This window comes from Salvelinus fontinalis, chromosome 2 (assembly GCF_029448725.1).
Source record: "Salvelinus fontinalis isolate EN_2023a chromosome 2, ASM2944872v1, whole genome shotgun sequence".
Lineage (NCBI taxonomy): Eukaryota > Metazoa > Chordata > Actinopteri > Salmoniformes > Salmonidae > Salvelinus > Salvelinus fontinalis.
Window position 1 is genome coordinate 12,580,353 of NC_074666.1, and position 26,868 is coordinate 12,607,220.

Sequence of the window (26,868 nt, forward strand, 5' to 3'; positions counted from 1 at the left end):
TCGTTCCCTCGGAAAGTGACACAGGCACAGATGCACAACACCACACCCTAACCTATAACCCTCTAACAGACATGTCTTTACCGGACTAGGAACGACCCAGTCGTCCACAAGACAGCCTCAAGCACTCTGTGTGCAAAGGGCTTAGAAAGAGCTCTAACTGACTGGTTGAAATGAAAGTGAAGCACAAAAGCAGGCAGCAGAGGATGAAGTGTGTACCCAGACGACCAGAAGGCAGACCGACTCATGTCCTGGAGCAGGCAGCAGAGGATGAAGTGTGTACCCAGACGACCAGAAGGCAGACCGACTCATGTCCTGGAGCAGGCAGCAGAGGATGAAGTGTGTACCCAGACGACCAGAAGGCAGACCGACTCATGTCCTGGAGCAGCCTTGTGGTGCTTTGCGCTCTCCTCTAACACATAGTCACTTCATCTCTGTGTGACGGTATAATCTAACCTCTTCTGTCTGCCTTTATCACCTATAGTACAAACTATTCATACTGACCCAGAAAGAACCTCAGTCACCTATGGAAAGTCTACTAATGTAGACTACTAATGTAGACTACTAATGTAGACTACTAATGTAGACTACTAATGTAGACTACTAATGTAGACTACTAATGTAGACTTCCCATAGGGCTGGGAGATACGGCCTAAAAATCATATCTATATTTTTTTGTAACTTACGGATGATTCACAATCTATATTTTTTTAACTTACGGATGATTCACAATCTATATTTTTTTAACTTACGGATGATTCACAATCTATATTTTTTTAACTTACGGATGATTCACAATCTATATTTTTGTAACTTACGGATGATTCACAATCTATATTTTTGTAACTTACGGATGATTCACAATCTATATTTTTTTAACTTACGGATGATTCACAATCTATATTTTTTTAACTTACGGATGATTCACAATCTATATTTTTTTAACTTACGGATGATTCACAATCTATATTTTTTTAACTTACGGATGATTCACAATCTATATTTTTGTAACTTACGGATGATTCACAATCTATATTTTTGCTCTAAATAAGCTTGGTTGTACAATTAAAAAGGTCATATACACTGCATTTAAAAAAACATTCAGCAACAATCTAAATGAATTCAGGGCTTGTGAAATTATACCTAGGCTAAATATGAGCCTTCCATTAATAATTACATTTTATCAAATAATCACTGATCTGGCTTTCAAGTCAGTCTATGAAAATGCCCCGTTTGTTACAAATTTAACAGGAACCATGTCACAGTCACTAATAATGACTAACTTCTTACAGCAGGCACTATAGAACATGAACACAGGTCTCAACAATCTCTCACCCACAAGCCTAGCTGCTAGCGAACAAGGTAGAACAGTGTTCTGCCCCGACCCTTCAGTCCGTCTCCAGCTGTTTGAACAACATCCTAGTCGGCCCACTTTGTTCACATGTTGAAATCAAGAGGCCTACCTTATTTCTCAGAATAAAGAGTGAGTTTCCGTTTCCTTACATAATTGTGTTTTATGCTTATAGCTCATTTATAAAACACGGACTAGACAGCGAGTATAACAGTCTTTGGCTAAAATGCTGCTGGCGGTACCGCAAAGCCGCAAAACAAACTGAGCACAATGTTCATTGATACTGCTGTTTCACTAGTGTCTGTTCTGCACACCATCCGAGGAGTTGAGCCATAAAGGGGTGTAGATAGTAAGGTTAACTTCACCTCTAGAACAGTAAAATAATGTTCAATGTGTTTCAGTGTCCATATGACCCATTCTGATGGACCAAACCTCAAAGGTCAATAGAGTTGAAGCCGCTTGTCAGAGGAAGATTTCTCATCTTTGTTGCTGAAAGTGGCAGGGGGAGGGGCTTGGAGTGTGTGTAAACAGAGAGGAAGAGGTGAAACAAGAGGTTTCAGTCATGACAAAATCTGTCCAAAATAAGCCCAATGTGTTTCTTAGGGCTTATTTTGGACCTAAGCTTGTCACCTGACTTCCCGCCTTTGGGACAACGACTCCCATTGTTAGAGTGGAGACATGAGCATCTCGTCATTATATACAGATCTCTGGTGTAAGTGGGAAGGTGCACAGGAATCAGCACATGAAACCTGATCTGGCAGCCCAGGTGGGGAACAGAGGGCTTACCCTGGGCAAGCAGTGGGCCTTGTCTTACACAACCACAATAAGATTGGAACACAACCACAAGTCATTGGTTGAGACAGGACATGACAGCGAGAGCCAGGGAGATGGGTGTGTGTCTCCCTGCACCCTGTGCCAGCATTCACGGTCAAACCCACTCTGCCAGGTCGTCGTGCCAACAGACGCAGACACAAAGCCGGAGGCGGCACATGGGGGAAAGCCCACACTCTGGAATAGCACCCTGTGACATCAGAAGACACTTGTCCAATAAGAATGTTTGTTTACTGTTACAAAATGTTTTGCTAAGGTGGTGTACCCTACGGAACAGTTATACAAACCCCTCAGGGGAAACAGGAAGTGGCCTGCTGGAGGTCATTTTGCAGGGCGCTGGCAGTGCACCTCCTTGCACAAAGGCGGAGGTAGCGGTCCTGCTGCTGGGTTGTTGCCCTCCTACGGCCTCCTCCACGTCTCCTGATGTACTGGCCTGTCTCCTGGTAGCGCCTGCATGCTCTGGACACTACGCTGACAGACACAGCAAACCTTTTTGCCACAGTTCGCATTGATGTGCCATCCTGGATGAACTGCACTACCTGAGCCACTTGTGTGGGTTGTAGACTCCGTCTCATGCTACCACTAGAGTGAGAGCACCGCGAGCATTCAAAAGTGACCAAAACATCAGCCAGGAAGCATAGGAACTGAGAAGTGGTCTGTGGTCACCACCTGCAGAATCACTCCTGTTTTGGGGAGTGTCTTGCTAATTGCCTATAAATTCCACCTTTTGTCTATTCCATTTGCACAACAGCATGTGACATTTATTGTCAATCAGTGTTGCTTCCTAAGTGGACAGTTTGATTTCACAGAAGTGTGATTGACTTGGAGTTACATTGTGTTTTTTAAGTGTTCCCTTTATTTTTTTGAGCAGTGTATATATTTTTAAACCTGCATATTTAGTTAAAATAAATGCATGTTAGCAGGCAATAACTACGAAAATTGTGTCGCTTCTCTTGCGTTCAGTGCAAGCAGAGTTAGGGTATATGCAACAGTTTGGGCCGCCTGGCTCGTTGCGAACTGTGTTTCTTCCTAACAAAGACCATAATTAATATGACAGAATTTTAAATAACATTGAAGGTTGTGCAATGTAACAGCAATATGTAGACTTACAGTTGCCACCCGTTTGACAAAATACAGAATGGTTCCGTATTTCACTGAAAGAATAAACATTTGTTTTCGAAATGATCGTTTCCGGATTTTACCATATTAATGACAAAAGGCTCGTATTTCTGTGTGTTTATTATAATTAAGTCAATTATTTGATATTTGATAGAGCAGTCTGACTGAGCGATGGTAGGAAGCAGCAGGCTCGTAAGCATTCATTCAAACATCACTTTCCTGCGTTTGCAAAAAGCTCTTAGCAATGCTTGACACACAGCGATGTTTATGACTTCAAGCCTATCAACTGGCCAGATTAGGCTGGCAATACTAAAGTGCCTATAAGAACATCCAATAGTCAAAGGTATATGAAATACAAATGGTATAGAGTGAAATAGTCAACACGTCATAATTCCTATAATAACTACAACCTAAAACTTCTTAACTGGGAATATTGAACCACCAGCTTTCATATGTTCTCATGTTCTGAGCAAGGAACTTAAACGTTAGCTTTTTTACATGGCACATACTGCACTTTTACTTTCTTCTCCAACACTGTGTTTTTGCATTATTTAAACCAAATTGAACATAGATTTTATTGATGTATTATATTAAGTTAAAATAAAAGGGTTCATTTTTCATTCAGTATTGTTTTCATTGTCATTATTACAAACATATGTAAAAATCGGCCGATTAATCGGCATGATTTTTTGGGGTCCTCCAATAATCAGTACCGGCGTTGAAAAATCATAATCGGTTGACCTGTAATCTAGAGTACCATGACATCCCAGGTTAGCTACTACCAATACAAAGACTATCAACCATAAAGCCCATGCAAATATCAGAGGTTAAGTGAGAGGGGTGTCAATTTACGACCAGCCAGTCTGGATAGATTACCAGCTGCCCAGCAACCCGCCTGGTGGAAACTCAGTTAGGCCTAGGGATGTGACAACTAGGAAAACGTTATCAGTTTTCTGTTAAAACTAAGAAATATGCATAAAACTCAACTTGAATTCACAATGCAGCTGCACTGCTACCAGCAACGTTTTGGGTCTCACGGTGCGTCCCTTTCAGATGGTTAAGCATTGCACTCATACTACCATTACCGCCCCCCGTACCGCCATTACCGCCCCCGTACCGCCATTACCGCCACCCGTACCGCCCCCCAAACCGCCATTACCGCCCCCGTACCGCCCCCGTACCGCCCCCGTACCGCCATTACCGCCCCCGTACCGCCATTACCGCCCCCGTACCGCCATTACCGCCACATTACCGCCCCCGTACCGCCATTACCGCCCCCGTACCGCCATTACCGCCCCCGTACCGCCATTACCGCCCCCGTACCGCCCTTACCGCCCACGTACCGCCATTACCGCCCCCGTACCGCCATTACCGCCCCCGTACCGCCATTACCGCCCCCGTACTACCATTACCGCCCCCGTACTCCCATTACCGCCCCCGTACCGCCCTTACCGCCCCCGTACCGCCATTACCGCCCCCGTACCGCCATTACCGCCCCCGTACCGCCATTACCGCCCCCGTACTACCATTACCGCCCCCCGTACTACCATTACCGCCCCCGTACCGCCATTACCGCCCCCCGTACTACCATTACCGCCCCCCGTACTACCATTACCGCCCCCGTACCACCATTACTGTACCTCAATTCCACCTCAATGTTTGCATTTCCTCATTTAACTTCACTAAGTATTGTCATACAGCACTGAGTTGCTGTTGCTTGGCTTTCTCGGCCAACTGTTAGTGATGACGACGTAGTGGTGTGGAGTTGCTGTCAAAATAATAGATTCTCAACTACTTGCATGTCGACTCCCATTTCTGAGTGTCAAGATTGGATTCCGCTAGGAATCAACTCATAAGTATTTTTGGAACGGAGGAGACTGATTGGTTGCTATACTACCGTTGTGTGTGGTTGCCAGGGCACCAAGATAGCGAAGAAGTTGAGCCTCGCGCTTCAACACTCTTTAGTTGTTGAGGAAATTGAATCACAACGCTGTTAACTTTCTGCATTTACATCCTATTGCATCATATTAAACTTCCCCTTTAGAGCCCATCATCTGGTTGGGTTATAACACGGACAATTACGTTCTGTGATAACTGCACCGTGATTCAAATTCTGTGGGAATTTTTTTTTTTCAGTTAGGGTTTTTTCTTAACATTAAAAGAACCTAATGTTTTTTTAAACGTTTTAACATTTAAACGTTCCCACCCCTAGTTAGGCCTACAATTTGCAAATGATGAACACTTGTCTTCATCCATCCTACACTTCGGCAGAGCTTCGGACTGAGATATGTCGTATACCATCATCAGAAATGAAATAAGTTACATTCAAAATGCATCTGCTCACTTTTAGTATGACGCTTGCTTTTGATGGTTGTGTCCTATGGGCATTTGCTATATAAGCAGACAAGTGGATACCCAATGAAACAGAAGCACTATCTGTGCTGTATGTATTTTTAACTGGAGCCATACGTTAGTAACCTTGGCTGTCTTTGAGAGCTCGTTTCCACCCTGGTCAATGACAGAGGTGGGTTGGGCGTGAGGGAAATGGTTTGGGTGGGGTATTGGACATTGGGCCTCAGCACAGCTGTGTGTAGTATTCAGGGACCCAACCTCATCCTCAGCCAGGCTGTATGACAAACACAGTCCAGATTACCAGGAACTCACCGGTTTGGTGGAGCCCCTCCCCCGTGAGGATGACCAACTCCCATCTTTCCTGTCATTGCAGTCCTCTGTCCACTAGGTGAGAGTGAAAGAGGAGGGAAAGGAAGTTACAAAGGGCAGGAAGAGAGAATGACTTGTTTTACATAATTCTGTCCTGGTGAAATGAATGACATTTACAAATCTCTCCTCCCTCCGCTTACCAGCTGGTCCGTGTGGTCCACTAATTTTAGCTTGGCTATTTTGTAAATGCTGCTCAGCTTGGAATATATCCCATGGGGTAAACTACCCCAGTTTACTGTGTATTTATGTATGGGAGCAGCCAGGGTTGGGTTTCAGTGCAATAGGAAGTTCAACAGAAGTTTTAACAGCTGCATTATCATAACCTTGATTATTTATAGTACTTTTATTGCTTTGTACATTTCATTTATTGAAGCCATGTTGGCTCTGGTTCATCAGCAATGGCCCGTAACATTACTGTAGCCATGTTGGCTCTGGTTCATCAGCCATGGCCCTTATCATTACCATGTTGGCTCTTAATATTTAGCCATGACCGTTATTATTACTGTAGCCATGTTGGCTCTGGTTCATCAGCCATGGCCCGTATAATTACAGTAGCCATGTTGGCTCTGGTTCATCAGCCATGGCCCTTATCATTACTGTAGCCATGTTGGCTCTGGTTCATCAGCCATGGCCCTTATCATTACTGTAGCCATGTTGGCTCTGGTTCATCAGCCATGGTCCGTATCATTACTGTAGCCATGTTGGCTCTGGTTCATCAGCCATGGCCCTTATCATTACTGTAGCCATGTTGGCTCTGGTTCATCAGCCATGGCCCTTATCATTACTGTAGCCATGTTGGCTCTGGTTCATCAGCCATGGCCCTTATCATTACTGTAGCCATGTTGGCTCTGGTTCATCAGCCATGGCCCGTATCATTACTGTAGCCATGTTGGCTCTGGTTCATCAGCCATGGCCCTTATCATTACTGTAGCCATGTTGGCTCTGGTTCATCAGCCATGGCCCTTATCATTACTGTAGCCATGTTGGCTCTGGTTCATCAGCCATGGCCCTTATCATTACTGTAGCCATGTTGGCTCTGGTTCATCAGCCATGGCCCTTATCATTACTGTAGCCATGTTGGCTCTGGTTCATCAGCCATGGCCCTTATCATTACTGTAGCCATGTTGGCTCTGGTTCATCAGCCATGGCCCTTATCATTACTGTAGCCATGTTAGCTCTGGTTCATCAGCCATGGCCCTTATCATTACTGTAGCCATGTTGGCTCTGGTTCATCAGCCATGGCCCGTATCATTACTGTAGCCATGTTGGCTCTGGTTCATCAGCCATGGCCCTTATCATTACTGTAGCCATGTTGGCTCTGGTTCATCAGCCATGGCCCATATCATTACTGTAGCCATGTTGGCTCTGGTTCATCAGCCATGGCCCTTATCATTACTGTAGCCATGTTGGCTGTGGTTCATCAGCCATGGCCCTTATCATTACTGTAGCCATGTTGGCTGTGGTTCATCAGCCATGGCCCTTATCATTACTGTAGCCATGTTGGCTCTGGTTCATCAGCCATGGCCCTTATCATTACTGTAGCCATGTTGGCTCTGGTTCATCAGCCATGGCCCTTATCATTACTGTAGCCATGTTGGCTCTGGTTCATCAGCCATGGCCCTTATCATTACTGTAGCCATGTTGGCTCTGGTTCATCAGCCATGGCCCTTATCATTACTGTAGCCATGTTGGCTTTGGTTCATCAACCATGGCCCTTATCATTACTGTAGCCATGTTAGCTCTGGTTCATCAGCCATGGCCCTTATCATTACTGTAGCCACGTTGGCTCTGGTTCATCAGCCATGGCCCTTATCATTACTGTAGCCATGTTGGCTGTGGTTCATCAGCCATGGCCCTTATCATTACTGTAGCCATGTTGGCTCTGGTTCATCAGCCATGGCCCTTATCATTACTGTAGCCATGTTGGCTGTGGTTCATCAGCCATGGCCCGTATCATTACTGTAGCCATGTTGGCTGTGGTTCATCAGCCATGGCCCGTATCATTACTGTAGCCATGTTGGCTGTGGTTCATCAGCCATGGCCCTTATCATTACTGTAGCCATGTTGGATCTTAATATTTAGCCATGACCGTTATCATTACTGTCGCCATGTTGGATCTTAATATTTAGCCATGACCGTTATCATTACTGTCGCCATGTTGGATCTTAATCTTTAGCCATGACCGTTATCATTACTGTAGCCATGTTGGATCTTAATCTTTAGCCATGACCGTTATCATTACTGTAGCCATGTTGGCTCTGATCCCTTTCAGCTTTAGCTAACCTGTGAGATGTGGGACTGGGGCTTGTTGTTTCCGTCCAGGTCTGCCTCGTTCTTATCTCCCAGCAGGCCTTGCACCTGGTACTCCAGCACGTAGCTGTCGATGAAGCGCTCCAGCTCCTCAATCTCCTGCGAGCGCGTGCTGCCAGCCTCTGAGGACGCTGACGCCACAGACGAGTTCTCCATGGCGACCTGCTGCCTGCCACCTGGCGGGGGAGGGAGGGAAGGAGGAGGGAGGGACCTGCAGAGAGAAAGGGCGTATTTGTAAACAAAACAAAACCAGGCAACAACCTCTCCACATCTCTTCACCATGTTGAGTCAAAAAACGTTAAATTAGTGAGTCAATCAGATATAGTAAGATGTTGTTTTCATTCATGATAACGTACCTTGAGGAAAACAGCTACGAAAAGTCAGACTAACGTGAACGTCAAATCAACACCCCGCCCATTGACTAGAGGGCAGCTGTGTTTACATCCCAGACAGGTGTGTTTACAATACTCTGCCAGCAGGGGAGACACACTGTGTTTACATCCCAGACAGTTGTGTTTACATTACTCTGCCAGCAGGGGAGACACACTGTGTTTACATCCCAGACAGTTGTGTTTACATCCCAGACAGGTGTGTTTACATCCCAGACAGGTGTGTTTACATCCCAGACAGGTGTGTTTACATCCCAGACAGGTGTGTTTACATCCCAGACAGGTGTGTTTACAATACTCTGCCAGCAGGGGAGACACACTGTGTTTACATTCCAGACAGTTGTGTTTACAATACTCTGCCAGCAGGGGAGACACACTGTGTTTACATTCCAGACAGTTGTGTTTACATTACTCTGCCAGCAGGGGAGACACACTGTGTTTACATCCCAGACAGTTGTGTTTACATTACTCTGCCAGCAGGGGAGACACACTGTGTTTACATCCCAGACAGTTGTGTTTACATCCCAGACAGGTGTGTTTACATCCCAGACAGGTGTGTTTACATCCCAGACAGGTGTGTTTACAATACTCTGCCAGCAGGGGAGACACACTGTGTTTACATTCCAGACAGTTGTGTTTACAATACTCTGCCAGCAGGGGAGACACACTGTGTTTACATTCCAGACAGTTGTGTTTACATTACTCTGCCAGCAGGGGAGACACACTGTGTTTACATCCCAGACAGTTGTGTTTACATTACTCTGCCAGCAGGGGAGACACACTTTGTTTACATTCCAGACAGTTGGCCGTAGCACTCAGTCTAAAGGAGTCCGCATAATTCACAGCCCGAAACAGTTCAGAACAGTTTGTGCATATATTATGAGGACATGTTGTGATGTTTTGTTAGATTTGGACCTTGACAAGAGTTTCTTCAACTGATCGGCACAACTTTTCTTGGGGGAAGACGAAGTCAGTAGCCAAAGTCTATGTCCCCTCCTCAAAGCCAATCCGCCTTCACTCCTCCACCCATGCCCAGCAGTAAGTAGAACAGCAGTCTAATTCCAGTCTGTCTCACCTACCTAACCTTGTCCCCAGCCCAGAAAGAGTCATTTATGAGACAGGACAGCTTTGTCCCTCTACAGGGGTTCCCATAACACCTCGTTGTCTTAGAACCCAGCATCTATCACCCCTTTCTCCCAGTCTGTGATCTGACAGTTAAGTGCCTGTGTTGGTGGTCACATGACTGAGTCCTGCCTGCTACATCACTACCCTGACTGAGCACTGGCCAGGTTATGCCAGGCCACCCCACGCCAGGCCATGAGGATTTATTATGGGAGCAGAGCAGCCTGCATAGTGGTGTAGTGGTAGGCCTATGTTCAGGCCTGCATAGTGGTGTAGTGGTAGGCCTATGTTCAGGCCTGCATAGTGGTGTAGTGGTAGGCCTATGTTCAGGCCTGCATAGTGGTGTAGTGGTAGGCCTATGTTCAGGCCTGCATAGTGGTGTAGTGGTAGGCCTATGTTCAGGCCTGCATAGTGGTGTAGTGGTAGGCCTATGTTCAGGCCTGCATAGTGGTGTAGTGGTAGGCCTATGTTCAGGCCTGCATAGTGGTGTAGTGGTAGGCCTATGTTCAGGCCTGCATAGTGGTGTAGTGGTAGGCCTATGTTCAGGCCTGCATAGTGGTGTAGTGGTAGGCCTATGTTCAGGCCTGCATAGTGGTGTAGTGGTAGGCCTATGTTCAGGCCTGCATAGTGGTGTAGTGGTAGGCCTATGTTCAGGCCTGCATAGTGGTGTAGTGGTAGGCCTATGTTCAGGCCTGCATAGTCAACTCACATCACAGCACTATCAGCCTGCTAATGATATCAACTCACATCACAGCACTATCAGCCTGCTAATGATATCAACTCACATTACAGCACTATCAGCCTGCTAATGATATCAACTCACATTACAGCACTATCAGCCTGCTAATGATATCAACTCACATTACAGCACTATCAGCCTGCTAATGATATCAACTCACATTACAGCACTATCAGCCTGCTAATGATATCAACTCACATTACAGCACTATCAGCCTGCTAATGATATCAACTCACATTACAGCACTATCAGCCTGCTAATGATATCAACTCACATTACAGCACTATCAGCCTGCTAATGATATCAACTCACATTACAGCACTATCAGCCTGCTAATGATATCAACTCACATTACAGCACTATCAGCCTGCTAATGATATCAACTCACATTACAGCACTATCAGCCTGCTAATGATATCAACTCACATTACAGCACTATCAGCCTGCTAATGATATCAACTCACATTACAGCACTATCAGCCTGCTAATGATATCAACTCACATTACAGCACTATCAGCCTGCTAATGATATCAACTCACATTACAGCACTATCAGCCTGCTAATGATATCAACTCACATTACAGCACTATCAGCCTGCTAATGATATCAACTCACATTACAGCACTATCAGCCTGCTAATGATATCAACTCACATTACAGCACTATCAGCCTGCTAATGATATCAACTCACATTACAGCACTATCAGCCTGCTAATGATATCAACTCACATTACAGCACTATCAGCCTGCTAATGATATCAACAATAAAATGCAAATTAATTACTTAAAAATCATACAATGTGATTTTCTGGATTTTTGTTTTAGATTGCGTCTCTCACAGTTGAAGTGTACCTATGATAAAAATTACAGACCTCTACATGCTTTGTAAGTAGGAAAACCTGCAAAATCGTCAGTGTTTAAAATACTTGTTCTCCCCACTGTACCTTTTAAGAGAAGGGATGACCTTGTCAAATAGAGGCACTATGGGCTCAAGTACATCTGCCTCACCAGGCACCCATATTGGTAGGATGTGTATATAGACCTCCTAGCTCTAAGGTGTCCTATCTGGATGACTTATGTACTGGGTTTGACCAGGCCACAGATAGGAACAGAGATGTATTTATCTTAGGGGTTTATAATATAAATTGGAAGGATCACAATAATTCGAATAGAACAACATTTATGAGATATGCCAAGAACTGTGGTTTGAAACAAATGGTTAATGATACTACTAGATCTTCAATTAAGTTGGGTCATCTTTCAGACACATGCATTGATCTGATCTTCTGTAATATACCATTGCAATGGTTAAAAGCCAGATCAATGCCAGTGGGCTGGACAGACCATAATATTGTGGCCATAACCATGAACACCAAGGTTCCAAAGAAACCCCCTAGGATTGTGGTCAAGAGAAATTTTAAAACATTTAATCATGAGCTATTTCTAAATGATTTGGCTGCTGTACCCTGGGAGCTGATTTATCTAGAGGATGATTTAAATCACACTACAGAATGTTTTATTGATTTGCTCACTGAGGTAATGGACCATCATGCCCCAGTAAGAAAGAGTACAGTTGGTGCCCGTCCATCTCCATGGATTGATGACGAACTGGGTGAGGCTTTTTCTCAAAGAAATATGGCAAAAGTCTTAGCAGCCAAGTCAACATTAGAAATTGATGAACAGAATTATAGAACATTACGTAATTATGCAGTTAAATTGAATCGTAAGGAGAAAAAAAGTTATTTTACAACAATGCTTTTATTGATTGTAAAAATGATTGTAAAAAGGTATGGAACACAGTTAAGGGCTTCCTTGGTACATCTATCTCATCATGCCCATCTAGTGTGGAGGTTGGTACATCTATCTCATCATGCCCATCTAGTGTGGAGGTTGGTACATCTATCTCATCATGCCCATCTAGTGTGGAGGTTGGTACATCTATCTCATCACGCCCATCTAGTGTGGAGGTTGGTACATCTATCTCATCATGCCCATCTAGTGTGGAGGTTGGTACATCTATCTCATCATGTCCATCTAGTGTGGAGGTTGGTACATCTATCTCATCACGCCCATCTAGTGTGGAGGTTGGTACATCTATCTCATCATGCCCATCTAGTGTGGAGGTTGGTACATCTATCTCATCATGCCCATCTAGTGTGGAGGTTGGTACATCTATCTCATCATGCCCATCTAGTGTGGAGGTTGGTACATCTATCTCATCATGCCCATCTAGTGTGGAGGTTGGTACATCTATCTCATCATGCCCATCTAGTGTGGAGGTTGGTACATCTATCTCATCATGCCCATCTAGTGTGGAGGTTGGTACATCTATCTCATCATGCCCATCTAGTGTGGAGGTTGGTACATCTATCTCATCATGCCCATCTAGTGTGGAGGTTGACGGGAGAACAATAACAAAACCAGCTGATATTACCAATAATTTTGCAGATTTTGTTTATTTTTTTTACAAAGAAAATGTAATTACTGAGCAACAATGTAAACATACATTCTTCCAGACAAGCTATTGTCTAATGGATTGATGATCATATTATGAGCAACAAGACCTGCTCTTTTAGTCTGCAAACGGTGTCAGTGGAAGAGGTGTTAAACCTATTGAAGTCATTACCGGATGGTAAATCTACAGGTTATGGTCTTATGGTCAATGTTTCGCTGTGCTGCTCCCCAGACTGCAGTTCCACTGAGATACATATTTAATTGGTCACTGGAAAAGGGGAAGTTTGCAAATGTATGGAAGCATGCGAAACTGTGTGCTATTCCAAAAGACAGCAAAGAACCCATTACTCCTGCCAATAGTCGACCAATTAGTCTACTCCCTTCACTCAGTAAGATATTGGAGGGTATTGTGAGTAGACAAATATGGGAGTACATGGAAAAGAATGATCTGATTACAGCCAATCATCATGCTTATCGCAAAAACCATTCCACTACCACTGCATTGGTTGACATGACTGACCGGTGGCTCAATGCTATGGATAATGGCAGGTTTGTGGGTGTACTATTTTTACATTTCAGTGCAGCATTTGATTTAGTGGATCATGAAATAATTCGGACAAAATTAATGCATTATGGTTTTAAAGAGGTTTTATCATATCTAACTGACAGGAAACAGTCCACCTATATCAATGGTTCATTTTCTTCCCCTCATGTGTTAAACTGTGGAATACTGCAGGGCAGCTGCCTTGGGCCACTTCTTTATTTAATATATACCAACAACGTTCCCTATGCCTTAGCTGAAACTCAAGCTACTATATTTGCAGATGATACTACAATTTATGCAGCAAAACAATCGGTTCAACAGGTACAGCAAACTTTACAAGGAGATTTGGAGAATATCAGGGAGTGGGTTTGCCAAAACAAACTTGTTTTAAACACCAAGAAAACCAAAGTTGTGTTGGTCTGTTCAACTAGGAAAAGGCCAACACAGCATGGGATACAATTAAGTATGGGAGGAGTACAAATTGAAGAAGTGGCAGAAACCAAACTATTGGGAGTGGCGCTAGACAACTGCTTATCATGGTCGTCTCAAATAACTAGTCTATGTAAAAAATAATAAAAAAAAAATATTAAAACAGCATGCATAATCAGAATGATAGCTAAATATTTACCAGGAAAAATTCTTCAGCAAATAACCCAAGCATGAATTGAGAGTCAGATGAACTACTGTTCTCTGGTCTGGGGAAATGCATCATTAAGTGAAGTTAGGAGGCTGCAGAATGCCCAGAACAAAGCAGCAAGGATTGTTTTAAGGTGGAGATATGGCTCTTCTGTTGTAGACATGCGCAGTGTTCTTGGTTGGTCATCAATCAACAAGATCATTGAAAAAAACATGCTTATTTTATTTCATGATATACATCATTTAAAACGGCCAAGTTCTATTCACAACGGTATTCAGTTGGTAAGAGACAGACATTCAGTAAATACTAGGAATAGATTGTCTATCGTCTATGCGTTGTCCAGACAGAAAAGAGAAATAGGCAAAATAACATTTTGATTTAGAGCAATAAAGAAATGGAATAAATTAACTGAGCAAACTAGAAACCTTTCAATATATACATTTAAACATTATTTTAAAACAATTTAAATATAATACATGGAAATGTTGTGGGACTATTGTAGATGAAGAATCAATATTTTTTAGATTGAGTATTTATTGGGTCATTATGTTAGTATATTATGTATGTTTGTAATAGTGTGTTATATGTGAAAATGTGTTCGTATTATAAATTGTATTTTAATGTTTAAGGACTCTTGGAAGATTTGTCCAAATGGGGACTAAAAGAGATCCAAATCAAATCAAACTGGGGGACTGTGAGGGAGGCATCTGCAGCTAGCCCACCTAGACTCCTGGCTGACACTCCGCACAGAACTATCTTTTCAAATCAAATTTGATTTGTCACATGCGCCGAATACAAAAAGTGTCGACCTTACCGTGAAAATGCTTCCTTACAAGCCCTTAACCAACAATGCAGTTAAGAAAATATTTACATAATAAACTAAAGTAAAAAAAAAAAATGAAATAACAATAACAAGGCTTTATATACAGCGGGCACCAAGTCAATGTGTGGGGGTCCAGGTTAGTCGAGGTAATATGTACATGTAGGTGGGGGTTAGCTGACAGTTACTGGATCAGTGGTCCTGTTCTACAACAGAGCAGGAAGCAGTTAGGGTTAGGGTTAGGCTACATACTGGGTGTTAATGCCTTCTATGTTATGTCCTAACCTAACAGTAACCCTTCATCGCATGCACACACATGCTGCATGCTCCACCTCTAACTACCTCACATGCTGCATGCTCCACCTCTAACTACCTCACTGCTGCATGCTCCACCTCTACCTCACTGCTGCATGCTCCACCTCTACCTCACTGCTGCATGCTCCACCTCTAACTACCTCACTGCTGCATGCTCCACCTCTAACTACCTCACTGCTGCATGCTCCACCTCTAACTACCTCACTGCTGCATGCTCCACCTCTAACTACCTCACTGCTGCATGCTCCACCTCTAACTACCTCACTGCTGCATGCTCCACCTCTAACTACCTCACTGCTGCATGCTCCACCTCTAACTACCTCACTGCTGCATGCTCCACCTCCAACTACCTCACTGCTGCATGCTCCACCTCCAACTACCTCACTGCTGCATGCTCCACCTCTAACTACCTCACTGCTGCATGCTCCACCTCTAACTACCTCACATGCTGCATGCTCCACCTCTAACGACCTCACTGCTGCAAATGACTATGTGCACAGACGTGTGTGTGCGTGCGTGCGTGCGTGCGTGCGTGCGTGCGTGACCACACTGCACAAACCCCACAGAACACGATGTGCAGCATATGGCTAGCGATCTCCTCTAATGGGACCGAGGCAGCAGAGCAGAATAACTATTACTACCAGCATCAGTACTGCAGCCCAGGCAGCATGGGCTGAGAGGCGGTCCAGGAAAGAGAAACATCCCTGTCATACACCCACTGCACAACGAGAGAGAGAAGGTGAACGTATGAGAACGCAAGAGAACAAGACAAAGGAGGGTGGGGGCAAGAATGCCTTTATGATGACCAATGAGCAAGGGACAGAGAGAAAGAACAAAGGAGAGTGTGTGTCCGTCTTTCTCTCTCTTTCTCCCTGTGCTTTATTGTCACCCTCAGTGCTGCTGTGAAATGTGCTCTACTGCTCTGCTCTCCTCCATGTGGTGTTGTGGAGCACTAGCCACGTGGTTGGTTACTAAGTCCACCCCCAATCCCCCCTCCACACAGCCCAGCTGTTCCAACAAAGAGATCCCTGCCACACCCCAGCCAGAGAAGCCTTAGCTCCACTCCATTACTAGGCTAGCTACAACACTATAGTTCAGGCTTAGTTACAGCAGTCAGAACACCACAGAACAGCTACCAGCCAGACAGTCAGAACACCACAGAACAGCTACCAGCCAGACAGTCAGAACACCACAGAACAGCTACCAGCCAGACAGTCAGAACACCAGAACAGCTACCAGCCAGACAGTCAGAACACCACAGAACAGCTACCAGCCAGCCAGTCAGAACACCAGAACAGCTACCAGCCAGCCAGTCAGAACAGCTACTAGCCAGACAGTCAGAACACCAGAACAGCTGCCAACCAGACAGTCAGAACACCACAGAACAGCTACCAGCCAGCCAGTCAGAACACCAGAACAGCTACCAGCCAGCCAGTCAGAACAGCTACTAGCCAGACAGTCAGAACACCAGAACAGCTACTAGCCAGACAGTCAGTACACCACAGAACAGCCACCAGCCAGCCAGCCAGAACACCAGAACAGCTAGCAGCCAGACAGTCAGTACACCACAGAACAGCTACCAGCCAGACAGTCAGTACACCACAGAACAGCTACCAGCCAGACAGTCAGTACACCACAGAACAGCCACCAGCCAGCCAGTCAGAACACCACAGAACAGCTACAAGCCAGACAGTCAGAACATCACAGAACAGCTACAAGCCAGATAGTCAGAACACCACAGAACAGCTACTAGCCAGAACACCAGAACAGCTACTAGCCAGAACACCAGAACAGCTACTAGCCAGAACACCAGAACAGCTACTAGCCAGAACACCAGAACAGCTACTAGTCAGAACACCACAGAACAGCTACAAGCCAGAACATCACAGAACAGCTACCAGCCAGCCAGTCAGAACAGCTACTAGCCAGACAGTCAGAACACCAGAACAGCTACCAGCCAGACAGTCAGAACACCAGAACAGCTACCAGCCAGCCAGTCAGAACACCAGAACAGCTACCAGCCAGCCAGTCAGAACACCAGAACAGCTACCAGCCAGCCAGTCAGAACACCAGAACAGCTACCAGCCAGCCAGTCAGAACACCAGAACAGCTACCAGCCAGACAGTCAGAACAGCTACTAGCCAGACAGTCAGAACACCAGAACAGCTACCAGCCAGCCAGTCAGAACACCAGAACAGCTACTAGCCAGCCAGTCAGAACACCAGAACAGCTACCAGCCAGCCAGTCAGAACACCAGAACAGCTACCAGCCAGACAGTCAGAACACCAGAACAGCTACCAGCCAGCCAGTCAGAACACCAGAACAGCTACCAGCCAGACAGTCAGAACACCAGAACAGCTACCAGCCAGCCAGTCAGAACACCAGAACAGCTACCAGCCAGCCAGTCAGAACACCAGAACAGCTACCAGCCAGCCAGTCAGAACACCAGAACAGCTACCAGCCAGCCAGTCAGAACACCAGAACAGCTACCAGCCAGCCAGTCAGAACACCAGAACAGCTACTAGCCAGACAGTCAGAACAGGGACTCAGTCTGATCCAGACTATCTGTACGATGAATGGCAATAGTCCAGTTAGGATACAGTAATATTTCACCAATTAGGAGCCTAAAATACCTCCCAACAGTGATGTGAAGTACTTAAGAAAAATAACTAAAATACTACTTAAGTAGTTTGAGGTATCTGTACTTTACTATTAACATTTGACACTTTTACTTCACTACATTCTTTAAGAAAAGTGTACTTTTTACTCCATACATTTTCCCTGACACCCAAAAGTACTCATTACATTTTGAATGCTTAGCACACAGGTGTCAAACTCATTCCACGGAAGGCCGAGTGTCTGCGGGTTTTCGCTCCTCCCTTGTACTTGATTGATGAATTAACATCACTAATTAGTTAGGAACTCCCCACACCTGGTTGTCTAGGGCTTTATTGAAAGGAAAAACCAAAAACCTGCAGACACTAGGCCCTCCGTGGAATGAGTTTGACACCCCTGGCTTAGCAGGACAGGAAAATAGTCAAATTCACACCCTTATCAAGCGAACATCCCTGGTCATCCCTACTGCCTCTGATCTGGCAGACTCACTAAACCAACTTCGCTTGTGAATGTTGGGAGTGTGCCTGTAGCTTCCCAATAAATTCAATTGAAAAGAAATATTAAAATGGTGCCATCTGGTTTGCTTAATAAGGAATTTGAAATGACTTACACTTTTACTTTTGATACTTAAGAATATTTCAAACCAAATACTTTTAGACTTTTACTCAAGTAGAATTTTACTGGGTGACTTTTACTTGAGTCATTTTTTCTATGCAGGTATCTTTACTTTGAATATGACAGTTGGGTACGTTTTCCACCACTACATCCCAGTTAGACGGGGTAAACTCTCAACATAAGATGTTTGATTCACATGACCTGCCTCAGAGGACAGTTGGAGAACTTAATCTTACAGGGCAAATGTAATTGTGGTTTTGGAGATTTGATAAGCATTCATGTGGTTAGTTACACTGATATGTAATCACCCCTAGCCACTGTATACTATGGGCATGTCCCAAAGGGCACACTATTCCCCATATAGTGCACTACTTTTGACCAGAGCAAAATCAAATCAAATTTTATTGGTCACATACACATGGTTAGCAGATGTTAATGCGAGTGTAGCAAAATGCTTGTGCTTCCAGTTCTGACAGTGCAGTAATATCTAACAAGTAATCTAACAATTCCACAACAACTACCTAATACACACAAATCTAAAAGGGATGGAATGAGAATATGTACATATAAATATATGGATGAGCGATGACAGAGAGTCATAGGCAAGATGCAATAGATGATATAAAATATAGTATATACATATGAGATGAGTATCGTAAGATATGTAAGCATTATTAAAGTGACTAGTGATCCATTTATTAAAGTGGCCAATGATTTTCGAGTCTGTATGTAGGCAGCAACTTCTGTGTTAGTGACGGCTGTTCAAGATTGAGATAGAAGCTGTTTTTCATTCTCTTGACCCCAGCTTTGATGCACAGGTACTGACCTCGCATTCTGTATGGTAGCGAGGTTGTTGTCCTTGATGATCTTTTTGTCCTTCCTGTGACATTGGGTGCTGTAGGTGTTCTGGAGGGCAGGTAGTTTGCCCCCGGTAATGCGTTGTGCAGACCGCACCACCCTCTGGAGAGCCTTGCGGTTGTGGGCGTTGTAGTTGCCGTACCAAGTGGTGATACAGCCCAACAGGATGCTCTCAATTGTGCATCTGTAAAAATGTGTGAGGGTTTTAGGTGGCAAGCCAAATTTCTTCAGCCTGTTGCACCTTCTTCACCACACTGTCTGAGTGGGTGGACCATTTCAGTTTGCGCACACACCTTTGTGGGGCCCCAGGGTTGAGGATCAGCGAAGTGTAGATGTTATTTCCTACCTTCACCACCTGGGGGCTGCCCGTCAGAAAGTCCAAGACCCAATTGCACAGGGCGGGGTTGAGACCCAGGGCCTCAAGCTTAATGATGAGCTTGGAGGGTACTATGGTGTTGAATGCTGAGTTGTAGTCGATGAACAGCATTCTTACATAGGTATTCCTCTTGTCCAGATGGGATACGGCAGTGTGCAGTGTGATGGCAATTGCATCGTCTGTGGACCTATTGGGGCGGTATGTGAATTGAAGTGGGTCTAGGGTGACAGGTAAGGTGGAGGTGCTATGATATTTGACTTGTCTCTCAAAGCAATTCATGATGACAGAAATGAGTGCTGCGAGGCGATAGACATTTAGTTCAGTTACCTTTGCCTTCTTGGGTACATGAAATGGTGGCCATCTTGAAGCATGTGGGGACAGCAGACTGGGATAGGAAGAGATTGAATATGTCCGTAAACACACCAGCCAGCTGGTCTGCGCATGCTCTGAGGACGCGGCAAGGAATGCCATCTAGGCCGGCAGCCTTGCAAGGGTTAACACGTTTAAATGTCTTACGTCAGCCACGGAGAAGGAGAGGCCCGCAGTCCTTGGTAGCAGGCTGCGTCGGTGGCACTGTATTATCCTCCAAAGAAGGTGTTTAGTTTGTCTGGAAGCAAGACGTTGGTGTCCGTGACGTGGCTGGTTTTCTTTTTGTAGTCCGTAATTGCCTGTAGAACCTGTCACATACGTCTTGAGTCTGAGCCGTTGAATTGCGACCCCACTTTGTCCTTAAACCGACATTTCGCTTGTTTGATTGCCTTGCGGAGGGAATAACTACACTGTTTATAATCAGCCATATTCCCAGTCATCATCCATGGTTAAATGCAGTGGTTCACGCTTTCAGTTTTGCGCAAATGCCGCCATCTATCCACGGTTTCTGGTTAGGGTAGGTTTCTTGTCACGGGAACATTTCCCAGCATTGAATAGTTCTTGTCACGAGAACATCCTGTTTGAGTTTCTGCCTGTAGGACGGTAGGAGCAAAATGGAGTCATGGACAGATTTGGCGAAGGGAGGGCGGGCGAGGGCCTTGTATGCATCGCGGAAGTTAGAGTAGCAGTGATCCAGTGTATTGCCCGCACAAGTGCGACAATCAATATGCTGATAGAATTTAGGTAGCCTTGTTCTCAAATTTGCTTTGTTAAAATCCCCAGCTACAATAAATGCAGCATCAGGATATATGGTTTCCAGTTTGCATAGAGTCCAGTGAAGTGCCTTGAGGTCCGTCGTGGTATCGGCTTGAGGGGGGATATACACGGCTGTGACAATAACCAAAGAGAATTCCATTGGGAGATAATATGGTAGGCATTTGATTGTAAGGAATTCTAGGTCAGGTGAACAGAAGGACTTGAGTACCTGTATGTTGTTACGACTACACCATGAGTCGTTATTCATGAAGCATACACTCCCGCCCTTCTTCCCAGAGAGATGTTTAGTTCTTTCAGCGCGACACATGAAGAATCCCGATGGCTGTACTGACTCCGACAACATACCCCGAGAGAGCAATGTTTCCGTGAAACAGAGAATGTTACAATCTCTGATGTCTCTCTGGAAAGCAACCCTTGCCCTAATTTCATCGACCTTGTTGTCTAGAGAATGGACACTGGCGAGAAATATACTCAGAAACGGTGGGTGATGTGAAAGCGCCTTAGAAGTCTGACCAGGATACCGCTTCGTCTACCTCTTCTGTGGCGACGTTGTTTTGGGTTGGCCTCTGGGATTAGATCCAATGTCCTGGGTGGTGCAACAAAGGATCCGCTTCGAGAAAGTTGTATTCCTGGTGGTAATGTTAGTAAGTTCTTCCCGGCTGTATGTAATAAGACTTAAGATTTTCTGGGCTAATAATGTAAGAAAAAATACATTAAAAAAAATACTACATAGTTTTCTAAGGACTAGAAGCGAGGCGACCATCTTTGTCGGCGCCAACTTGAGGGGCACTATGGGTGATTAAGCTGAGCGTTTACCCCAACTAACTGGGAGGTAACAAAATATCTGGTGACCCACAAATTTCATAACGCCCCCCCCCCCCCACACAAAAAATGCTAACCACCTCAGTTAGTATAATGGTAATAATAATCTTGATTAGCATGTCTTGGGAGTATGATATGTGTCTAACTTTCGCACTAATCACAATTCACAATTCATTCAGAATTATCTTTAATCATGGTAGCATTCACATTAATGTAGAGGTGTTTAGAACCATATTCTATTTTAATTAAAGATAAAAGTGAATTCAAAATGATGCAATACATTATCATAAATTTCATATTGGGCACAAAATAATCTGAAACACAACCAAAACAGCAAATGCATCCAAAAAAGGTGTAGTCACAAGTTTGATGTAGTCATCGTGTGCTATGAATATGGTACCAAATACTTAACGAATACTGTTGCGCCCCAAAAATGAGGGGGACCATGTTCAAAAAGTGGTGTAATTTCTAAACGATTCACTTGAAGTGGATGAAAATACCCTCAAATTAAAATGGACAATGTGCACTTCAACCTCAGGCATTGTGCCATTTCAAATCCAGTGCTGGAGTAAATAGCCAAAACAACCAAAAAAATGTGTCACTGTCCCAATACTTTTGTAGCTCACTATCTCATTTACAGAAATATTCATACCCCTGAGTCAATACATGTTAGAATCACCTTTAGCAGCGATTACAGCTTTGAGTTTTTCTACCTAAGTCTCAAAGCTTTGAACACCTGGATTGTACAATATTTAGTTTTAGGTTATTGTCCTGCTGAAAAGGGAATTAATCTTCCAGTGTCTGGTGGAAAGCAGACAGCCAGGTTTTCCTCTAGGATTACCTGTTCTGAGCTCCATTGCGTTTCTCTTTAATCCTGAAAATCACCCCAGTCTTTAATGATTACAAGCATACCCATAACATGATGCAGCCACCACTATTCTTGAAAATATGGAAAGAATTACATGCATAATTGCATTGGCGATCACTTTTGATATTTGTGTTTTCCCGCTAACGGAACATTCATACTTATAGCCTACTGCCATATGCTCATTGCTGCGCTGAATAATAAAGACAATCCCTAGAAGTAGATTATTCACAGACACCCTGTTCTCTCACACACACACGCGCGTACGAACACACACACACACACACACACACACACACACACACACACACGCGGGCGCACACACACACACACGGGCGCACACACACACACACACACGGCTGCTGCAGATTAGGTTCCAGGCGGCGTGCAGACTAACTGACTGTCTCCAGAGAAGTGATGACCGATGATGTGAATTGGAGCATGCCCAGTTTGATCATCACGAGGTCCCGAGATCGATTGGAGCACAGCGAGCACAGAGAAACTGGACACAGGAGAAGACAGTCAGGTGATAAGTTGAAAAAAGGAAAGTGGAGCCACATGATGTAGTGGAGATGGGAGACACTGCATGACGATACAGACAGAGACTCAAACATGTATTGCAAAGCCACAGAACAGCCCTGTTCTGCCAACAGCAGATACAACAGTAGATACAGCACACTGCACAGTCACTCTACAGCAGTGGTCTTCAGACCTGTTCAGCGGGGACTTCAGCCACAATTTCTGGGGACCCCATTGTTTGGGGCAGAAATTTCACCCGACCCCAAATCTAAAAGACACAACCTTAAAACATGTAAAAATAAAACGTTTATTTTACAATTTTTTGAGGCGACCCCACTGCAATTCCCCGTCGTGACCCCGACTTTGAATACCGCTGCTCTACAGAGAGTATTCAAGTGTGTGGAGGTGGGAAGGCTGCAGTGCAGAGGCGCTGGTGACTAGCGTAGCTCACAGATCAAGGTCTCTCCTCTCTAGACCTCTCTGTATTCTAGGACTGACACTAATGGAAGTGGGTGTCTAATGACAGAGACAATACACACACACACATCAATGACATGATACACACTTCAACAATGACTACAGCTAAAACACATCATTACACAATATTCTACTCATTATCTGTTCGATTAGGACCAATTTGAAAAATGTCTGCAGTCATTGGCTGTAAAAATACAATCAATTAGGACTAGCCTATGACAATGAGAGAGAAATGCCATCGCAGAGTAAAAATAGATGAAGTAATGACGGGCAATTCATCAAATGTGTTTGCTTGCTCACCACAGTGGATGACCTCACTGTGGCACACACACACACACACACACCCACACACACACACACACACACACACACACACACTAGGGCTGGGAATTGCCAGAGACCTCACGATACGATATTATCACGATACTTAGGTGCTCATACAATATGTATTGCGATTCTATATGTATTGTGATTGGATACTGTGATTTTATTGCGCTTCGATGTTCCAAACATATTGCTCACCATGTGTCTGCTGCAGAGGGACAGCTAGTTCATTGCTATACTGAACAAAAAGATTTTTTTTAAGATTTAAAAAAGATTTTACTGAGTTACAGTTCATTTGAGAAAATCAGTCAATTGAAATAATTTCATTAGGCCCTAATCTATGGATTTCACATGACTGGGAATATAGATGTGGATCTGTTAGTTGAATTCTCTGGCAACAGCTCTGGTGGACATTCCAGCAGTCAGCATGCCAAGTGACGCTCCCTCAAAAGTTGAGACGTCTGTGGCATTGTGTTGTGTGACAAAACTGCACATTTTACAGTGGCCTTTTAGTTTCCCCAGAACAAGGTGCAGGTATGTAATGATCATGCTGTTTAATCAGCTTCTTGATATGCCACACCTGTCAGGTGGATGGAATTTATTGGCAAAGGAGAAATGCTCACTCAATTTGTGCCATTTTTTTTGGAGAAATAAGCTTTTTGTGCGTATGGAACATTTCTGGGTTCTTTTACTTCAGCTCATGAAACATGGGACCAACACTTCACATGTTGCCAATTTAAAACATATTGTGTAGTTTGGCTAGTTAACTATTTAGTAGGGTTTAGTATTTTCAATAAACGTTGTAGTCAACTTATGCAATACTTGAAGACGTAAAGCAGATTGTGTTCTTCATTTCACACGTCACATTATGAAGCTTACCATAGTTCCCCCAGAAAAGTTGAGCCAGTCACGTGTTAGTTAGTAAATAGCACAACGGTAGAAAGAGGGAGCTGGTGAGTCCATAGAGTTCTTTATCTATTGGAGAGTCTCTGTGGTGCAGCACACGAGGTGAGGAAGTTACACATATGCAATTCACTACTAAATGTTTGCTATCACATATCTTATAATGGCTTTCTGCCAGTAGTCAAAGAGTTCTGGATGAGTTCTGTAAAGCTGCCATTTTGTCCATGTGCTTCCTACTAGAGTTTTTTCCCCTCCTTCGTTCTTCTCCCCCTTCCTTCTCTGTTCTTCTCCCCTCTGCTCCGTGAACACATGCCGCTCTTCCTTCTCTATTCTTCTCCCCTCTGCTCCGTGAACACATGCCGCTCTTCCTTCTCTATTCTTCTCCCCTCTGCTCCGTGAACACATGCCGCTCTTCCTTCTCTGTTCTTCTCCCCTCTGCTCCGTGAACACATGCTGCTCTTCCTTCTCTATTCTTCTCCCCTCTGCTCCGTGAACACATGCTGCTCTTCCTTCTCTATTCTTCTCCCCTCTGCTCCGTGAACACATGCCGCTCTTCCTTCTCTATTCTTCTCCCCTCTGCTCCGTGAACACATGCCGCTCTTCCTTCTCTATTCTTCTCCCCTCTGCTCCGTGAACACATGCTGCTCTTCTCTATTCTTCTCCCCTCTGCTCCGTGAACACATGCTGCTCTTCCTTCTCTATTCTTCTCCCCTCTGCTCCGTGAACACATGCTGCTCTTCCTTCTCTATTCTTCTCCCCTCTGCTCCGTGAACACATGCCGCTCTTCCTTCTCTATTCTTCTCCCCTCTGCTCCGTGAACACATGCCGCTCTTCCTTCTCTATTCTTCTCCCCTCTGCTCCGTGTACACATGCTGCTCTTCCTTCTCTGTTCTTCTCCCCTCTGCTCCGTGTACACATGCCGCTCTTCCTTCTCTGTTCTTCTCCCCTCTGCTCCGTGAACACATGCCGCTCTTCCTTCTCTATTCTTCTCCCCTCTGCTCCGTGAACACATGCCGCTCTTCCTTCTCTATTCTTCTCCCCTCTGCTCCGTGTACACATGCTGCTCTTCCTTCTCTGTTCTTCTCCCCTCTGCTCCGTGAACACATGCCGCTCTTCCTTCTCTATTCTTCTCCCCTCTGCTCCGTGAACACATGCCGCTCTTCCTTCTCTATTCTTCTCCCCTCTGCTCCGTGAACACATGCTGCTCTTCCTTCTCTATTCTTCTCCCCTCTGCTCCGTGAACACATGCTGCTCTTCCTTCTCTATTCTTCTCCCCTCTGCTCCGTGAACACATGCCGCTCTTCCTTCTCTATTCTTCTCCCCTCTGCTCCGTGAACACATGCCGCTCTTCCTTCTCTATTCTTCTCCCCTCTGCTCCGTGAACACATGCCGCTCTTCCTTCTCTATTCTTCTCCCCTCTGCTCCGTGAACACATGCCGCTCTTCCTTCTCTATTCTTCTCCCCTCTGCTCCGTGAACACATGCCGCTCTTCCTTCTCTATTCTTCTCCCCTCTGCTCCGTGTACACATGCTGCTCTTCCTTCAGAAAAATCATACATCACTACTTTGTTCATTTGCACAAATGTTTCATTCACTTTCGCTTATAAATGTTTACACACCAAAAATGATATTCGGTAGCTACTAGCTATGCTTGTATAACTTTATGAGCTGGATTTGCAATTAGTTTTTCCGTTTTCGCTCCTTAGCTAACAGCGTCTATGTAATTTCAATATTAGTTTGTGCTAATTTTGTTAGCATTCTGGTAATAGAGGCCAAATTTGCTTTTTTTGCGTTTTTAGCCCCCCCTTGTGTGGTATGCCAGTAATACCGTAAAATTCCAGAATGAGAGGACGGTATGACGATGAAAATCTGGATACCGCCATGATAATCTAGATAATATTCTTAGAATAGCCTAAATGACAATTAACTCGTATGCTGTCAAGATTTCCCCTGAAAACTGAATATTTTAGCTTTACAAATGGATCTTGGCCATTTGAT

At 44.5% G+C, this 26,868-nt stretch overlaps 1 protein-coding gene across 13 annotated transcripts in view; it reads right to left on the reverse strand.

The window, feature by feature from the left end:
* The window catches only part of ctif (CBP80/20-dependent translation initiation factor), a 183,284-nt gene that overhangs the window by 151,392 nt on the left and 5,024 nt on the right, over nucleotides 1-26,868 (reverse strand). For all 13 annotated transcript variants that reach the window (XR_008752985.1, XR_008752982.1, XR_008752978.1 and 10 more), the window contains exons 2-3: nucleotides 8,303-8,540; nucleotides 5,963-6,034 (exon numbers count right to left, since the gene is read on the reverse strand). Coding sequence is in view for 4 of the 13 variants with exons in the window: in XM_055864054.1 (XP_055720029.1) it covers nucleotides 5,963-6,034; nucleotides 8,303-8,485 (255 nt within the window). In the remaining 9 variants the exon portion in view is untranslated. The remainder of the gene's footprint in view (nucleotides 1-5,962; nucleotides 6,035-8,302; nucleotides 8,541-26,868) is intronic.